The following is a 19,764-nucleotide window of genomic DNA, read 5'->3' as shown; positions in this document are numbered from 1 at the left end:
TAGCATAAATATTTGAGACCATAAGGTCTCTGTTACAAAACTGTTTAATTCTGCTGTTGCAGCATGAAAACATAGACAATATCTAAAAGAATGGGCATGATTTTTTTTCTAATAAAACTTTATTTACAAAAATAAATGCTGGGCAGGATTTGGGCCATGTGGCCCTGGTTTGTAGACCCCTGCTATAGTCTTTTGTGAGACCTCATTAATTCCCTGTGCTTCAAAGTTCTTTATTTTGTCCTAGAGGTTTTTTTGTCCTGTGCTATAATTTTATTTTTAAGTGCAGTTTCGGTGCAAGATAATCATCTCTCCCAAAAGGTTGAAAAATTAATGCAGACAATGGCACAGAATGAAGACTGCACTTTCTAATGGATGATTCTCTCACACCCCTCCTCCACCAATCTCCACTCACTCTCAAGTCTTCCTTTGGTGAGTAAAATAAACCTTCATTACTTTATATGAACAAATTATATTTTCAATGTCTTAAAATTTGTTTATTACTTTTGTAGGCGTGTTTCCATCACCCAATTAAAACATTTTTCTCTCTGTGTTTACATACCTCAGTTGGGGATGGAAGGCATGATTTTACTATTACAATTAATGGACATTATTTTATTTATTTTTTTTATTGTTGTTGTTTAATAGCTTTTCACTTAGCAGTTAGGTTTTCAGGAACAAATTAATGTTCTTAAGTGAGGAATAGGTGTACTTCCTTTAACCCGCTGCCATCGTGTCGATTCCAACTCATAGCGACCCTATAGGACAGAGTAGAACTGCCCCATAGGGTTTCCAAGGAGTGGCTGGTGAATTCGAACTGTCGATCTTCTGGTGAGCAGCCATAGCTCTTAACCACTGCACCACCAGGGCTCTGTACTTCCTTGTAGGCTCCAATTGCCCTCCCCTTTGGGGGAGTCACCAGATCAAGGTGGGTGAAGGCTAGCCCAGCTGGCAGCCCGCGGCCACCATTGCATGTCAGTCCAGATTTTGGGGGGAAGGAACGAGGGAAGAAGTGGATCCAGGTGTGGTGCCTGTGTGGCTGTGTCTCCCCCGTGTGCAGGGAGCTTTGTCAGGCTGCAGACGTGCAGGGTCTGGCAGTGACCACCCCTATTGGTTTGCCTGTGCCCATGAGGCCATTCCTTGGGTCTCAGTGTTCACATTTGTAAAACAGATAAAATCGCCTTTGCTATCAAGTACATAGGTTGACCACTAGGTTAAAATGAGATGTGAAAGTGCTATACCAAAATGTCAGGTATCATCATTTGAGCATTTAGAAGGAAATAGGGGGCTAACCTTTAGACAAGGGGCCCTGGGTGAAACAGTGGCTAAGGCGCGACAGCTAACTGAAAGGTTGTCAGTGCAAACCCACCAGCAGCTCTGTGGGAGAAAGATATGGCAGTCTGTTTCCGTAAAGATTACAGCCTAGAAAACCCTATGGGGCAGTTCTACTCTGTCCTATAGGGTTACTATGAGTCGAAATCAACTCGACAGCATTTTTTTTTTAAACCCCCAGACATTATTGTGGTCAGGGCTAGGGAATCTCTGGGTGGTACAAATGGTTAACTCGCTCAGCTGTGGGCGATTAGGTTGGAGGTTTGATACTACCCATTGATGCCTCGGAAGAAAGAACTGGAGATCCACTTCCAAAAAATTAGCCATGGAAAACCCTATGGAATCTATTTGTATGGGATCAAATTGACAGCAGCAACTCAAAGGATCAGATAGGAAACTTAGAGGGCAGTGAGTATATGTTAATGTGGGAGGAACAACTTGGAAAACGAGGGTGAGAATGGTGGTACAACTCAAAGAATGTCATCAATGTCACTGAATCGTACATGTAGAAACTGTTGAATTGGTGTATGTTTTGCTGTGTGTATTCTCAACAACAATGGTAACAATAAAATAAATTATTAAAAAAAAAGAAAGAAAGAAAACCCTACAGAGCACAGTTTCACCCTGACACACATGGGGTTGCCATGAGTTGGAGTTGACCCCATGGCAACTGGTTTTGTTTTGGTTTTCCTTTTTTTGGGTCAGGGCTGACTTGGATGATTTTCATTATTCTTATTTCTCCCTTCACTGTTATGGGCCAGGAACCATAGATGCTGGAGCAACAGCGTTGGATGTGAAAGACATGGTTCCTGACCTCGTGGAGGTCTCAGTACTATGGGGTACTATTAAGATGTAGTGTGGACTCAAGTCCAAAAACTCTTGGAAGAATCCCATGCTGAGGCCCAAAGGCCTGCCTGGATGTGTTATGGAGTAAGACCAACATCTCTCGGGAGAATCCCTGCTAGCGACATAAGGCCTGGCCATGACTAGTCAGGTAGGACCAAGAACTTGTGACCATGTTCCGCTGAGCTCTACCGTGACTGACTCCCCAAGGTCATAGGCACAAATTTTGCAAGGAGAAAATTGCCCTACTGGTTTCTAGATATAGCAGAATCCTCCTCCCCTTACTCTCACTGCCCTATAATCTCCAGCAAAACAGAAAACAGGTAGCCATTGTGTTGTGAATTAATGATAGCTATTTATATCATTGGAGCCCCGGTGGTGCAGTGGTTATGTGCTCAGCTGCCAACCCAGAAGTCAGCAGTGTGAACCTACCAGCCGCTTCATGGGAGAAAGATGTGGCAGTCTGCTTCTGTAAAGATTTATAGCCTTAGAACCCTATGGAGCAGCTCTACTGGGTCCTGCAGGGTCGCTATGAGTCAGAATCAACTCGATGGCAATGGGTTTGGTTTTGGTTTTATATCAGTGAATGAGAAAATCTGTGTTATATCAGTAGTGTCAGAATATCAGTCATTCTTCCCCACGAAGAAAGTAGATTTTTATAATTTAAATCATTATCATAATCAAAGAAGTCGAAGACCCAGTCATTAGTCAATCAGTTTTTCCAGTGAAACCAATTCCCTTTGAATTAATCTTGGGGAATCTGCTGAAATGGACACTTTACATAAATCCAGAAATGTACTAACAAGTGGCTGCCCGAGTGGGGCTTGAGGGCGAAGTACCTGGAGGTACTTTTCATCAAAACGTTCAGGGAAAAACATCTTTTACCATATCTTTTGTGGTTGCTAATAAGCTTAATTCATACGCTTAACTGTCTTTTGTACAGTTGTTAGCACTACAAAGAGGAAGTGCTTTTTTTTTTTCTTAAAAAAAGTTCCAGCCCAAAACATCAGCCTCTGTAGGTTGTCTTAATTGCTACTTTGCACTGCACTTGACTATGACTCTGATTTTTGGCACATCCTATCATACACAAAGTTCCCAAAATAAAATGCTACAGGATATCCCAGGAACTCTTAGAAGGCTTTAAAAAGGGACTCACACACTAAAAGACTATCTTTGATGAAGATAATTCAGGCCAGCTGAATTATATTGCAAAAGATTACTTGATTAATTGAGATCTTTAAGTGGGTCAGGAGAATCATTGCCACCTCACTTATCACGGTTTGGGGGAATTTGACGAGAATCCAGTTTTGATAGAGACAATTGTTTTTTCCTCCCCAAGTGACTATACATTTAAATAGCTAAAACATCTGTTCAGCAACATAGTAAAACATGTACACTCAGGACGCCTGAGAGAAGAGCCTGCCAAGTGGTCGGTTGAGGGACTTTGCTGAGGGAGAGCACCTAGATAAAGCAACCACTGTTTGTTTTGTCTAGTCAGGGGGAAAGCCAAGGCAACCAATATTTTGGGTTTCTTTTATTTCGTTTGTAAGAATTATTTGAGAAAGGGTGGTGAGGGGAGAGTTCCTGAGGAAATTTTTGTAAGCTGCCCATTAGTAGAAGAGCAAGAGAACCTTGGATGTCAACCTCTAACAGAATTTTGAGACCAGCCACCAAACCACGAAAAACGATTTTCTTCTAGTGTGCCGTCTACGTCCGTCCCTTCTGATGGAACCAGAAACCGGGAACAATGTTGCTACTGGGAAGATGGCCAACAGGGGCACTCGAATTGCCCTGGTCGTGTTTGTAGCTGGCACCGTGGTGCTAGGCACTCTCCTCTTTCTAGGTAAGTGTCACACTGAAGGCCAGGAGAACTGGGCATGTGTGGTGAAGTTTTGTTGTGCTATCTTTTAGCAAAGGTTGTTCTAATGCAGGTGTAGGGCTGTTTTCTTACGTCAGTAGGTGGTGCATCCTGAGTTTCGATTAAATATGCAAATGAAAAAAGAAGGCTTTTCTTTCAGGAAGCTAAATAAATAAATACACGCAAGTACCAAATGTACAACCCAGAGCGTGAAGTGGGCATCAATTGGCTTGGAGTGGCTGGACGATTCAGTTGCAAAAAATAAGTTATGTATTCCATTTAGCAAAATGAGTGTTTATGAATTCACAGCCAGATACTTTTATGTATTTTGTGAGGAAAGACTTTACTTAGCATTGTGATCAAAACCGTGATGGGATGTCTTCCCATCTGGTTCTTTGTGAATGTTTGCCTGAACAAATCATAAAATTTAATTCACAAAATACAAACCAGTCCTTTAAAAGGCATCTGTAATGGTATTATTCAATTCCTTCATAATACAGTGACTCTCTGGTGGGAGGAAATTTAAACTCTGCCTTTCTATTAGATTTTAAAAAATTAATATGAAGGGAAACAAAGGTTTTTCTCCCAAGATTTGAACGGTATTTTGATTGAATTATTTTAATGATTCTTTGTGAGAATGATGTACCCAGAGAGTATATATGATGACATAAGCTTATTTCTGTGAAAAAGAATAAAGTATCTTGGAAAGGGGTGAGGGCATTTTCAACTCTGGACTATTAAACCCTTTAAATTTTTCTCATTGTTGTTGTATGCTGTGAGTCAATTCCGTCTCATAGCGACCTTATATGACACAGTAGAACTGTCCCATAGGGCTTTCTAGGCTACAGTTTTTACAGGAGCAGATTGCCAAATCTTTTCTTCTGTGGAGCTGCTGGGTGGGTTCAAACCACCAACCTTTTGGTTAGCAGCCAAGTGCTTAACCATTGCGCCAGTTTTTCTCATAGACCCCTCATATTTCATTAGCTTGAATGTCATATAGGAACAAGCCCTATACCTGGGAGATTTTAGGTGCACTTTATGGTGTAGCAAGCCTGGAGACAGTCCTTGGCATATACGGGATGCAGGAGGCCATGTTGATTTTGGCAGGGGAAAACCAGTAATTCAACTTTAAAAGATTTAGCGTTGTGCGGTTGAAAATGCTGCTAAAAATGAGCAAACCATCTTTCCATGTTTTCTGTGGCTAAAGATTTAGGGAATTAGATGTGTTTATTGCTTTTTGGTAGAGCTAAACCTCCTATTTCTGCAGCTGAATTAGTGGCCCTTGTGAGATTTCTCAGCACTTGGGGTTTTGACGAGTGTCATATCTTGAAATTCAAAACGGGAGGAGAAATTATATGGGGATGCCAAGAGGAGTACACGCTATGCGGGCAGTGACTACAAGGTTAGACTATTTGCGTTTTTACAAACACTGCCAAGCTTAAAAAATCCAAATGATTATTGTTTGTGTAAAAATATGTTCTCTTTTAGTGATGTTATTGCTCCTTGAAATCTTTTTGAAACTCTACTTTTATGATTACATTCTGAGGTCCTGGCATATTAGTTGGAATATTCTCAGTGGCAGCAAATCTTCGTTGTTTGAGGGAAGATGATCCTTTGGAAAACTCGATTTTTAAAAGAAGAGTAAAATTCATCAGTTGGAGGCAAGGGGTGGTTCAGTGTTCGAGTTCTCACCTTCCATGTGGGAGACTGGAATTCGATTCCTGGCCAATGAGTCTCCCGCGTTACAACCACCCGTCTGTCAGTGGAGGCTTGTCTGTGGCTATGATGCTGAACAGGTTTCAGCAGAGCTTCCAGACTAAGACAGACTAGGAGAAAAGGCCTGGTGATCTCCTTCTGAAAAATCAGCCAGTGAAAACCCTATGGATCACAATAGTCTGATCCCATTGTGCATGGGGTTACCATGAGTCAGGGGCCAACAACAAAATTCATCAAGCCAGGCAGTGCTATATATGGGTAAAGAGGCCTGCATAAAATAGAAAAAAAATAACTCTCTAGTGGGTACAATAATCTCTCACTGGGCTCTCTAAGATAGGAGCTCTAACGATGTTATAGAATAAGGTGACTTGAAGGGTGCCGCCTCTGTATGCTTTTGCTACTCACAAGTGTGGTCCATGGACCAGAGGCATCAGCATCACCTGGGAGCTTGAGTTCCACTTCAGACCTATTGATTCAGAATCTGCATTTTAACAAGATCCCTGGGAGAGAAGCACTGTTTCTCAGGTGACCACATCCATTTGGAAGTTCAAGTTCCAAAACCAAGCCCATTGCTGTTGAGTTGATTCCGACTCATAGCGACCCTATAGGACAGAGTAGAACTGCCCCATAGGGCTTCCAAGGCTGTAATCTTTATGGGGAAACCCTGGTGGTGTAGCGGTTAAGAGCTATGGCGGCTAAGCAAAATGTCAGCAGCTTGAATCCACCAGGTTCTCCTTGGAAACCCTATGGGGCAGTTCTACTCTGTCCTATAGGGTCGCTATGAGTTGGAATCGACTCAGCGGCAAGGGGTTTGGTTTTTTTTTTGGTAATCTTTATGGAAGCGGACTGCCACATCTTTCTCTCACAGGGCAGCTGGTGGGTTTGAACCGCCAGCCTTTTGGTTAGCAGCCCAGCGCTTTAACCACTCCAGTTCAAGTGCACTTGCTTTAAATTAAATGTACACTCTTAGTAGATTTTCATCAAGTATCTCTGGACTTTTTCAGTCCTACCCCCTTCCTCCCACTCTTCACTGCCTAGTGCCCCAGGCTCCACCCTCCACCTTGTACCTACAAAGTCTTCGTCTGAAAACCTCCAAGGACCTGCCATCTCTATGACATTCTGGTTAAGGTCCTCTTCTGATTGATTTTGAAGTATACTTTTCTGCCAGTCAAAGTTCAGTCACATGTCTGCAGTTCCCAGCATCTGTCCATACTCTGTATTTTAAGCTCTGAGATAATCTCTTTTCTAAACCTTAGTCCTTCAACAGTAAGAGTGATTGCCAGTGACCTTGAGATGGTTTCAGAGAACCTAGAGTTCTAGAATTTAAAACATCAGGTATATGCCTATAACCAGTTAGTTCTAAAGTGTCCTTTCTTCTTCTTTCCTTCCTCTCTCCTTCCCTGCACTGTCTCTCCAGTGCAGAGATCAGCAAACTTCTGTAAAGAGCCAGATAGTAAATATTTTTGGCTTTGTGGGCCACAGACTCTGTCTCAACTACTCAACTCTGCTGTTGTAGCAGGCAAGCAGCCATAAATAGTATGTAAACAAATGGGTGTGGCTGTGTGCCAATAAAATTTTATTACAAACACTGAAATTTGAATTTCATATTGTTTTCATGTGTCATGAAATATTATTCTTCTTTCAATTGTTCCCCAACATTTAAAACTGTGAAAACCATTCTCAGCTCGCAGGGCAGAGAAAAACAGGCAGTGAGTCTGATTTGGCCCGTGGGCCATAGCTTGTTGACCTCTGCCCTGTGGTCATGCTCCTGCTCTTGATCTGTGGATTACTTGACTGCATTCCGAGGTCATTTCTACTGGTTGTAGAGAAATTGAGAAGGAGAAACCAAACTGCTCTTTATTTTTCTTTTAAACTCCTATCCTGTAAAAAGTAACATTTTAATTTTTGATATTAAAATGTTTTCTTTATTGTCTCTATTTCCTTCACTTATTGTCTTCACATGATCTGGGCTTGTTGATTCTTATTTATTTTCAGGATCTTAAAATGACCCCGCATGGGTATAATGTTCTTCCTTGAGGGCTCAGGTCTGTCTGTGTCCCAATTAATTTAATCTAAACCTTCCCTTTACTTACCATCAGATAAAGAATATCTGAGTTTAGTCCTGCTTCCTTGGGAGTTTTGGGTCAACATTTATTTTCCATGAAAGGAATAAGCCTCCAAATTAACCATTTCATTGGCTTTTTAAATAAAATAAGGCTGGTAGCAAGAAGGAATTGTCCAGAATCATAAAAATGAAATTATCATTATTTAAACTGAAACTTCTAGAACATTTGGTAAACATATAACAGTAGACGGAAGGGAAAAGTTCCCCCATGGTTCCACCACCCAGGCATGTTGGAATATTTCATCCTAATCTTGGTGCTGTGCATGTATATTTTTACCTTTTTTCTTCTTTTTAAAGAAATCGCAACACACAACTTCATGCTAAGACTCATTTTTTTCTTAAAAATAGGCCTGAGATATTCCATAGGCAGTTTTCTTGAATCTATAATGTAACACAGGTGAAAAGGCTGGATGGCAGCAGAGAAAAGAACACAGAAAAAGCAGGTCCTCTTTGAATGTAGGTGAATAAATAATAAAAATCACCACACTGGCAAGTGATCTATAGGCATTCCATCTCTAGCAGAAATAGAGGCTCCGCTCAGCTTTCTAACCCTGCTTCCTCACTGAGGATGCCACGGGGAAAAGCCCTGCCCCCAGTCCCTCCCCACTACCCCTCTCCCCATGGCCACATCTGCAAATGACTCCTTGATTCTGCTCACAGAAAACAGCAATTATGAGTTCCCCATGATTTACTCGGCTACCAGGGATATTTTTGAAATCTAAATTCACATCTGCTGATGACCGGGCTGCTAGTGAAGTGACACATTGGTGTTACCTGGAGTTCACAATGGAGTTCATGAATAGGGCTCACTTCTGGACTTCTGCAGAAATCCACTTAATGTCACCAGGCAGATGGGGAAATCAAGCCATTGGTGAAAAGCTCTTTGGGTTACACAGTTTTTTTAGTTTTCTGTTTTGGTGGGAGTAACTGGAGGCTTGGTCTGTGGGGTGCCATTGAGTTGATTCTGACTCATAGTGACCCTATAGGACAGAGTAGAACTATTCCATAGGGTTTTCTTGGCTGTAATCTTCACAGGAGCAGATCATCAGTTCTTTCTCCCACGGAGCCGCTGGATGGGTTCCAACCATCAACCTTTCAGTTAACGGCCGAGCTCTTAACCGTTGCACCACCAGGGCTCTTAGGAGGCATGGTCTACAAAGCTGCATATCCCTGGTGGGGGGTGAGGGTGAGACTCCGTTGCTGGCTGATATAGACAGTATATTTTTACTCCTCTCTGTTGGGGCCATATCGTATGAATGGTTTAGATTAGATCCAGAACTCTAAATGCCGCATGTCCTAGCTTTCTCTTTCCACTCTGGATTTGCTCCAAATCACATAGTTTGTACTGTTAAGGAAAAAAGAAAAAATCAAAGCACAAAGAAATTAAAACTTATAGGGTTTATTTGAGAGGTTAATCTGTATGCATAAAGGGAGACCATTTTGTTTCTAAAAAAACAAATGGTTCAATGCAGGCTAGTTACAATGAGGCTTTCAAGGAGAGGAGGGAATAGAAGAGAAAATTAACCATTTGCTAATCTTGATGTGGAGCCCTGGTGGCATAGCAGTTAAGAGCTTGGCTGCTAACCAAAAGTTCGGCAGTTCAATTCCACCAGCTACTTCTTGGAAACCCTATGGGGCAGTTCTAATTTGTCCTGCAGGGTGGCTATGAGTTGGAACTGACTCGACGGCACCTAACAACAACAACAACAACAATCTTAACGAGGAGCCCTGGTGGTATAATTGTTAAGAGCTCAGGCTGCTATCCAAAAGGTCTGCAGTTCAAATCCAGCAGCCCCTCCTTGGAAACCCTATGGGGCAGTTCTACTCTGTCCTGTAGGGTGGCTACGAGTCAAAATCGGCTCGATGGCAACGGGTTTGGTTTGGTTTCGAATCTTATGGTAATTGATTGACTCACGCCCACCCCCCCTTACTGAGATCAGCCGGCATCAGGTTACTAGGTGGTCTGTGGCCTGGCTGACCCCTCTCCCATTCATTTGCACAGTTCCTCAGGTATAGTCGGGAGGTTTTAAAATGGTTTAAAAACAAAACAAAACAAAAACCAGTAGGCAAAGTAAGCACTAGATCAATTGTAGTGAACAATTTCACGTTTTTTTCACCACATCAAAGATTCGGCTTCTAGGTATGGCTGGCATCTGTTTCACTCTCAATCCTACAACATGTTCCTACATGTAGAATCAAAGCCTTTTTTCCAATTTGCAGTCCCTGACAGGGACGGATTCCCCAGTAAGCAAGGTGAGGACAGGCTTACTTGTGCTTACTTACTAATTTTTAGTGACCAGTTTGAAAGATGTGGCGAAACCCATGTGAAATTGGTCACTACAGATTAGTAAATAAGCACAAATAAACCCGTGCTTACTGGGTAATTCGCCCCTGAAAAAATCCCAAACCCGTTGCCATCTAGTCAATTCTGACTCATAGCTACCCTATAGGACAGAGTAGAACTGTCCCATAGGGTTTCCAAGACAGACTGCCACATGTTTCTCCCCCAGTGGCTGGTGGGTTTAAACTGCAGACCTCTTGGTTAGGACTTAACCATTGGGCCATCAGGGCTCCTTCTTTAAAATGATAAAAGCATCTTAATTACTCAGGAAACTCTAAAGTTTTAGAATTCTCTCTCAAGAAGCAAGGGAAATTACCTCAAGTTAAATTCTTTGCATAAGATAAACTCTGAACTAGTTTATGGGTAACAAATGTCTTTGTCACCAAGGGGAATCTGCGCTCCTTCGTGGCCACTGTGGCCCCACATCATTTTTTTGTCTCTGTTCTTATGTTCAAAGGTCACATTGGGCAGTGACCTTTGTGAATGTTCAGAGGAATCTGTCAATTCCTGTTCCTCAGTTTCTCTCTTTTAACAATGTGTTTCAGTTTTCCCATCTCCAAAACAGGGATGTAATTATATGCACCAGAGTAAAATTATGAGACTTAAACCCCAGATAATCGGAGATGGAAAAGTCTTTCGAGAGTATCTAGACCAGGGTTCTCAAACGTGAACTTGCATCAGCCTGCCTGGAGGGCTTGTTAAGACACAGACCGCTGAGCCCCACCCCTAGCATTTCTGATTAAATTGGTCTGGAACGGTGGTTGTTGTTAACTGCCTTCCCCCCATACTCAGGAAACCCTGGTGGCACAGTGGTTAAGTGCTACAGCTGCTAACCAAAACGTCGGCAGTTCAAATCCACCAGGCACTCCTTGGAAACTCTATGGGGCAGTTCTACTCTGCCCTATTGGGTCGCCATGAGTCGAAATCGACTCGACGGCAATGGGTTTCTCCCGACTCAGGGCGACCTTATGCATAACAGCATTAAATGCTGCCCCGGTCCTGGGCCATCCCCCCAAATCAGTTGGCGATCAGACCGCTGTGACCCATAGGGGGTCTTCAACTGACTGATTTTCAGAAGTAGATCGCCAGTCTTCCTAGTCTACCTTAGCCTGGAAGCTCCACTGAAACTGGTTCACCATCATAGCAACACACCACCTCCACTGACAGATGGGTGGTGACTGTGCTTGAGGTGCATTGACTGGGAATCAAACCGTGGTCTCCCCCTTGGAAGGTGAGAATCCTGTCACTGAACCGCCACTTCCCCTAGCCTCCTCAGGCGTAGGGCTGGGTAATTTGCATTTCTAACAAGCTCCTAGGTAAAGGCATGCAGCTACTGCAGCTGCAGGGATCACACTCTGAGAACTACTGGTCTGGTTGTACCCACTCATTGTATACTCATTGTACACACGAGGGAACTGAGTTTCAGAGTAGCTAAGAGTCTTACCAAGGTCAGAATCTGGTTCTGTGACACTGGGCCAACTGGATTTTTAAATACTGTGTCAATACTCAGAAGGATGAGCTGATATCAAGTGTCTTGCATATCATATCATATCATATCATATCATATCATATCATATCATATCATATCATATCATATCATATCATATCATATCATATCATATCATATCATATCATATCATATCATATCATATCATATCATATCATATCATATCATATCATATCATATCATATCATATCATATCTTGATGGTGGTTTACCTGATGGTGGTCCACTGCAAGTCAGTCATTTAATTTATTTTATTTTGGTATGTTTTTTCAGTGAGTCAAGGTCTCATAAGTCTCCAAGCTAAACCGGAGTACTGCTTGACGCCAGAATGCGTTGAAGCTGGTAAGTCACAGTTTTTCATCCTGTTCAAGTTATAATTATGGTACCTTGGGGAGTGGAAGAGAAAACAGGTGGTATTTTTAGTATTGTGTTTACTTGAGGTTCACCAAGTACTAAATGCAATTTTGATGAAATTTTAAGTTTACTTTCAAGTCTCGATGTGAAGTAGTGGAGCATAGATTTCCTGTTTTCTTTTTACTTGCAAAAAACAGCTGTGCCATATTCCAGGCGTTGTTAAAAGGAAATTAGGAAGGGGCTTGGAAGGCTGAATAGCCATTCTTAAGATCTGTCCAAAACCTAAATACACAGAGAACCACCAAAAATTATTGTAACTCAGAATATACTTAATTGCGAGTAACGATTTGAATCGCATATAGTCTACTGGAACTTATGGAGAAGGAGCTCCAAAGAGGGGACAGTGAAAGTGGGTTATACGGGTCATTGTTATGTTAATTTTCAGAAGATACCATCAGAACACGCGCAGAGTTCCAGGTGGTTGGAGAAACTAGAGTCACTAAGGACATGCCATACGTTTTCCAGTCAGACCCTGGGGTTCCTGCTCCTAGAAACTGGCTAAAAAAACAGAGATAATTCTCTGAAGGAGCCCAAAGCCTAAGGCAAGACACTCTCCCCTAAACTGCTTACTAGGCTATTGCTTGACTTGAAGGTGCCTTTAGGAAAATAGATCCTTAAAGGCTCAAGGTTCAAAAGAACACTAAAGGCAGATGGCCTGGATGGGTCACCTCAACTCTATGAACCCATAAGTGTGGATTCCAGGAGAATCAAAATGGTTTTGTCAGAACTGAAGACAGGGACCATCAGCCATTCTCTGGCCTCAGCTGGATAGAGGTTCCTATTCATCTTAAGCAGTCTTCCTGTATTGGGTGTCCAGTGGGTCTGACCTGTCTGCCACAAAGCAGGGATCCTTTGTAAATCCATGCTTCCACCGTCACCTGGAAGCCCTTTGGGTCTTCACATGCTGTCTAGTCCATATTACAAGTCAAACTTCTCTTGAAGTGACCAGGCCACATGTTAGTGGGTGCCCCAGGGTGAAGATGAATGTTGCCTCAGGTTTGCCACAGCTTTAAGTTTCCCCCATAAATCAGGGCCGGGGCATAGGTTTTAAGGACTCAGATCCCAGGCATTCTTCCTCCCCCATTCTTTGAGCACAGATATCAGTGTGTTTCCCAAAGGAAAAGCCATAAGACAAGTTAAGCGCATGGCCCTTTCACTTTCTTCTTGGCCTTAAGAGATTAATGAATGAATTCCCCAAATATTTATTGCATGCCAGGCACTGAGCTAGGTTTGGGGAACACAAAAGTGAAGGAGAATGACCAGGTAGGGGAAGAAAGATAATCAATAAACACACAAGGCAATAAATGAACCAGAAAAAGATCAGCTAGTGGTACATGTTCTGTAGAAAATTAAAATAGAATAATGTGATAGCAAGTGACAGAGGAAATGATGCTGAAGGTGACCATTAACGAAGAGGATTTGGGGAAATCCAGGTGGAGGGAAAAGCAGGTGCCAAGGTCCTAGAGAGGGCATGAGGTTGGCAGACCTGAGGAATGGAAAGAGCTTGCTGGGCAATGGGCAGAGTGCAGGTGATGGGGTCAGAGGGGAATCCAGGGTGAGCCCAAGTGGTGCAACGAGTTTCGGTTTTTGCTGAAGTGTGCTCAAGAGCCTCTAGAGGGTTTTAGGAAGGAGAGAGACATGTCTTAGTTAGTGTTTACAAAAGTCTGTCTATGGAGAGCTATACTTAGGGTAGTCAGTCTGGGTGGAGAAGAGCAAGAATGGAAGGAGAACACTCAAGCAGAAGGAGGTTACTTCAGTAAGCCAAGTGAGAGATGATGGTGTCTTGAATTTGAGAGATGGAGAACCTGGAGAGCTTAGGAGGTAGAGAACTTGCTGAAGGATTGGATATGGGATGTAAGAAGAAGCAGAAAATCAAGAGTGAGATGCTTAAATTTTTTGCTGTGGTTGGGTCTTGAGATGGAACCATGTGGTTCCATCGTGAGACGGAAAAGGCTTTGGTGAAAGAGCTTGTAAACCCTGAGGCTGATACAAAGGTAATGGGTTAGATAATCACGTTATTAGAATTTTTTGTTCCATTCTTAAGTGATCGGTATTTTTTTTTTTAACCAGACAATGTGTTAAGTGATTAACTTGCGCCATCTCACAAAATCTTCATAAGAGCATTATGAAGTTGGTGCTATTGCCAGCTCCATTTACAGAAGAGGAAACGTAGGCTTCTTCTACTCTGTCCTATCGGGTCGCTATGAGTCGGAATTGACTGGACAGCAACAGATTTGGTTTTTTTTGGTTAGAGGCTAAATAACGTGTCTGGGGTAACATCCTGAGTTAGTGTCAGGGCTGGGCTTCAAGGCCATGTCTGGCTCCTGAGTCTGAGCTGTCAGGTTCTATGCTATGTCTCTACCTCTCCATCTTTTTCTTGGTGCCATGGGGTCATGTCAGCTAACTCTCTTTGGCCTTGGTTCTGTCTTGTTCTTTTGTCATAACAATGTAAGGGTTTTCTCCAGTGGAGAGAGGGTGGAGTGGAGTAGGGTGGGGTACCAGGTGGGGATATCAGAGAACTGGTTTTAGATTTTATATCACCCTGTGCTTTTGAGTTGGAATCGACTTGATGGCAACAGGTTTGGTTTTTTTGTGTGTGTGTGATTTTGCTGGGGCCCTGGTGGCGCAGTGGTGAAGTGTTTGGCTGCTAACCAAAAGCAAGGCAGTTCGAACCCATCAGCTGCTCCTTGGGAACCTTATGGGGCAGTTCTACCCTGTCCTATAGGGCCACTATGAGTCCGGATTGACTCGATGGCAACGTTTTCGTTTTGTACTTTTGCTGTTGTTGGATTCTTGTGGACGAGTAAAATTGAACATTTTGAACTCATAAGCTTTCAACCTGGGTTTAGAGAACTTTTTGTATAGAGGGCCACTGATTTCATGAGTTTTGTTTCTTTATTATGAATCATGACAATGCAAGAGTAAAACTTACAGAATAACGTCGCCTCCTGCCAGCTGGTGTGTTTTGCCACGCTGTCCTGTTTTGAATTTTCACGTTGGCGAATGGCCTTTCTGATGTTGGAATAAATATCGATCTTGCTGTTTCTGTAGTGAAACGCTCGCCAAGGTACAGTCCATTCCTCTGCTGTGTGACGTGGGCCTCAGCGTGGCCAGGGCTCTGAGGGACAGCTGGTGGGTGCGCATCATCAGGAGAACTGTGGCCGAGGGAAGGCTTTAAACAAGAAGCTGTGTGTGGGCGAGCTTGCGCGTGGCATGGGTCTCCAGGATGCGGAGGAAGTTTGCAGAAAGCACAGAAGATGCGAGTGTTTGTATCTCCTTGTGGACCGTTTCTGAGCAGGTGCCAACTGTTTCTGAGAGGCTCCTCTTCGTAACTCCTTTCTGCCTCTTCTCCGTTTCTTTCTCTCCTAATTCCTCTTTCAAAATAAGAGCTGGAGAAAGAATACAAAGAAACAAAGAAAGGGCTTGCTAAGGATTGTGGGTAAGGGCGGAGAGGCAGATTTGCGCAAATTGTGTATCCATCCTAAGCCTCAGTCTCTGCATTTGTAAAATGGGAATAACAGTGTGTACTTCTCATACTACTTGTGAACAGAAAATAAAACAATAATGGTAGTCGGAGTCGTCCCAGCCCACTTAACCCCAATGCTTGATGCTTAACCCCAAACTCAGAAAGCATGGTAATTCTCAGTGGCAAGACCTGACCTGACTTCATTTGTTGGCAAAACCTGACCTTAAGTCATGTGAGGCTGTTTTAGACTTTGCTTATTCCACTTATGAGAATATGCACGTTTCCCTATAGAAATATTAATGTGCTTGTTTCAGAGGGGCCACCCCAGACATTGCTGGTGGTATTGTGTAATCTATGGTGTATACATTGTGTTACGTTTCCAAAATCTGAAAAATCATGGGCTCTTAGACATATCTGGCCTCAAGGGGTTCAGATGAGTGATTGTGGAATTGTAGTAGCAAATACGTAAGGTTGCCAGATTTAGCTAAATAAATAAATACAGGGTGCTCAGTTAAATTTGAATTGCAGTTATATGAGTTTTTTTTTTTTGTATAAATATGTCTCATGCAATATTTGGTACATATAGTACCAAGAGGTACTATTATTATCCCCATTGTATAGATGAGAAAACCAAGGCACAGAGAGGTTAAATAAACTGCGTAATGTTACCACAGCTGCTACATGGTGTTGCTGGGATTCAAACCCAGGTGGTCTGGTTCCAGAGTCCGTGATGATGCTATACTGCCTAAAAAGGGCTTAGCTTAGTTTCTATCACAGACTAAATGCTCAATGTCAGTGATATTATCATTATTATTATGATTCTCATTCCCTCCCTTGATCCCTGTCTAAACCTAAAAGCCCAGGCTGGTACGTGGGGGAGGCCTCTATCTGTACCACATAAACACTTGCTGGAGACTGCTTAACAATTTACCATATATGCAGTGATTTGAGAGAATCCTCAGCCTGACCTTTGACAGATTTCCTTTATCATCATATTCCTTTTATCAAAACAAGGCTCTTTGGACATTCTCTCTGGATATTCCCCCTGAGTAGCGGGAAAGGGATTTTGGTGTCTGGACACCTACAGTCCTTTGCAATTTGAAGTCATAGTTCCCCGGCAGAAAGTGCAGTCTTGTGCCCAGCTGTGAATTGTGGAAGCTGAAGCTAGAGTTTTCTCACTCAGCAGGATCGTTTCCAAATTCAGTGTGAGTGATGGACTCTCCCACTTTGTATCAGGGCCAAGGTCAGAGCTGATCTTGCAGTTTTTCTAGGTACCTGCAAGAATACAGAGGAGATGGAGAAGATACATTTGAGGGCTGAGGGCTGAGGGCGGGAGGAAGTTTGGGAAGGAGGCCAGAAAGCAATGCGCTTATGTGAATAAAAATGAATGTGAGAGCTCCCTTGTGTGACTGTAAATATTGTGTAGGACTGAAACTGATGGAACCATGTCCCTGAGGTGTCACACAGCAGCTTCATTCTGTAGCTGCACAGCCAGGGTCACTAGACATACAAACCAGAAAGAAGATTTTGAATGTCCTGGCATATTTGCATGTTAAATATTAACAATAAAATAGTAGCAGGAAGTAAAAATGTAATTAGAGACAACTGAATTAGTGCTGGAAAGCTAAAATATTAAGCCAGTTTGAAATTTCTCAAACTTTTAAACCAATTTTTTTTTTTTTTTGCTTTGCTTTTTGGAATTAGGAGTTTGAAAATGGTGGGGATTTTGAAATTAGGATGTTTGTATATTATTCATTTAATTGAGGACAAAAAGCTGTTTGAAATTTTCATAGAGAGTCTAGGCTAGACTCTATTCTCAAACCTGGAGAAACTACATATGTAAGCAAATTGTAAGGTGCATATCTAAGTTTATGCAGATTGTACTTTTTTCAGCAATTCATTCATATGTAGCTGAAAACTCACTGGGTTTTCATTACTTCAAAGAGAAATGTATTTTGGCATTAACATAGGGAAATTGCTCACAAGGCCATCTTTCCAATGTCATTAAAATACTGGCTACTTTTTATCAATTAGCGCATATCTCTGTGCTAGAGTGGTAGCCAGCAATTGTGTGACAGCTGAAAGAGAGTTGAAGTTCGATATCAGGAATTTTTGGAACCTTCTCATTTTGTAATGAAAGATTTTTTTTTTCAAGCTATGGATACATATTTAAGGGTTTGCAAATTTTCTACCTATCCACTGTCTTCCACATGTCATTGTGTATGAGCTTATGGAAGAAGAAAAAACAGTAGATCCATCTATTGTATCTTTCTCTTAACTTATACTCAGTTCTCCCTCTAGATCTGGGCAAGAGGGGCCCTGCCCTGGGCCCTTGTTTAGAGGGCCCCATTTTTGCCCTCCTCTGGCCATGCCTCTCCCCCAGTCAAGAGTCTGTGGGACTAAGCCGGTGGCCCTTTCCTTTTATACCTCAGAATTCCCTGCCAGATGGGCCCCAAGCCTTCTTCCAGCTGCATTGAATGTCAAGGAACTCAAGACTTCTAAATTCAAACCTGGCCTTCCAGGTCTTTATGAAAGTATATTGTAAATATACTTTGTAAATATTTAGTTATATGTCATGAGGGCCTCTGTTTCAGTTAGCCTTTGCTGTGAAACAAACCACCATGAACCTTAGAGACACGAAACAAGAATGAGTTAGCATTTCTCATGATTCTGTGGGTTGGGTGGGAGGTTCCTCTGCTGACTCTGACCAGGCTCACTCACGCAGCTGCATTTGGCTGGAGGGTCACTGGGGCTGGGCGGTCCAGGATGGCCTCAGTCACATATGTGGCAGTGGGTACAGGCTTGGTTCTCTTCCATGTATCCTTCAGGAGGCTTCCTTAAAGGGCAGCCCCAGAACTCCATTCTAAGGGAGTGCAGTGGAAGCTGCAAGGCTTCTTAAGGCCTAGGCTTTGAAACTCACAAAAAAGTAACTTGGATTAAAGCAAGTCTCAAGGCCAGCCCAGATTCAAGGCAGGGGAGACAGACTCTACCACTTAATGGGAAGAGGGACAAAGTCTCTTTGTGAAAGGACAGAAGGGTGGAAGGAATAGTTGCACTCATCTTTGCAAACAACCTACCACAGGCTTCATTTGTACTCTTGTCCCACGGCTCGCAAAAACCAATAACAATAATACCACCAAACTTTTACCCACTCACTCCGAATGCACTAAATTTGATCTAGTGAAGTTGATTCAGAGAGTCATTTGGGGGGAAATGTAAAAGCCCAGGCTTGGGAACTGGTCGATATGAGAAAGTTGTTTAATTTAGAAAAGAATAGTACAAACCTTCAGTGGTTGTTATTAATATTATGATTTTCTTTTCGAATAGCTGCTGTCATCTTGAGTAAAGTAAATCTGTCTGTGGATCCCTGTGATAATTTCTTCCGGTTCTCTTGTGATGGCTGGATAAACAATAATCCAATTCCTGAAGATATGCCAAGCTATGGGGTTTATCCTTGGCTCAGACGTAATGTTGACCTCAAGTTGAAGGGTAAGTTTCTCTTGGGTTTGGTGATGTACTATACAGACAGCAATATTTGACAAGAAAACATAGTTTGAGGTTTGAAGCAGGATTGCTCACTTTCTAACTATAGTAAATTAATTTCCAAGAATGTTTTAAATGGAAAATTCAACGGAAAGTTTGGGAAATTCCAGTGTCCCAGATCTCAACGCAATCATAGGGTAGGTCGTTATGCTCACATGTGATAATAGTAAGCTCTAGTGGAGAGTGAAGGATAAATAGCTTGCATTTGACTGAGATTGAGAGCAAAAGAACAGTTGATAAAGATTATGTTATAATCAATATACTTATTTGTCTGTGCTGTACAGAGTAAACTTCAGCTCTTGCTCAGTGTGTTTTGGATTTCCAGGGCTTACAAACTATACTTAACACCTCATTGTCTTTTGACATCACTTTTGAGAACTCTGGATGACCTCGTGGTTGTCATATTGTTTCTGTTAACTTCTAAGTTGGCTCCAGGGAGACTCTTTTCTCCCATGACTGCTCTACCAATGACAAGCTCACACAGAAATACTGATTTGTGCACGTGCGTGTGCACACACCCACACTCTAATCATGCATCCAGAAATATCATTGAAGGCTAAGAAAAAGAGACAGTTTCTAGATAGATGATCCTTTTACATAAGTTATAGCCAAAAGAGTTTTAT

General features: G+C 42.3%; 1 protein-coding gene across 3 annotated transcripts in view; it reads left to right on the top strand.

Moving 5' to 3' along the window:
• Positions 1–281: 281 nt before the first annotated feature.
• PHEX (phosphate regulating endopeptidase X-linked) overlaps positions 282–19,764 on the top strand; it is a 243,611-nt gene continuing 224,128 nt past the window's right edge. The window contains exons 1-4 of one of the 3 annotated variants that reach the window (XM_049871405.1): positions 282–429; positions 3,872–4,015; positions 11,992–12,060; positions 18,926–19,087. In XM_049871405.1, the coding sequence (XP_049727362.1) occupies positions 369–429; positions 3,872–4,015; positions 11,992–12,060; positions 18,926–19,087 (436 nt within the window). In that variant the 5' untranslated portion in view covers positions 282–368. Of the gene's footprint in view, positions 430–3,871; positions 4,016–11,991; positions 12,061–15,307; positions 15,431–16,740; positions 16,804–18,925; positions 19,088–19,764 lie in introns of those variants that run through there. The other 2 variants (XM_049871406.1, XM_049871408.1) reach the window with 2 other exon arrangements.

Source organism: Elephas maximus, chromosome X (genome assembly GCF_024166365.1).
Source record: "Elephas maximus indicus isolate mEleMax1 chromosome X, mEleMax1 primary haplotype, whole genome shotgun sequence".
NCBI classification, from domain to species: domain Eukaryota; kingdom Metazoa; phylum Chordata; class Mammalia; order Proboscidea; family Elephantidae; genus Elephas; species Elephas maximus.
The sequence above is the reverse complement of the archived record's forward strand: the minus strand, read 5'-3'. Positions and strand labels throughout refer to the sequence as shown.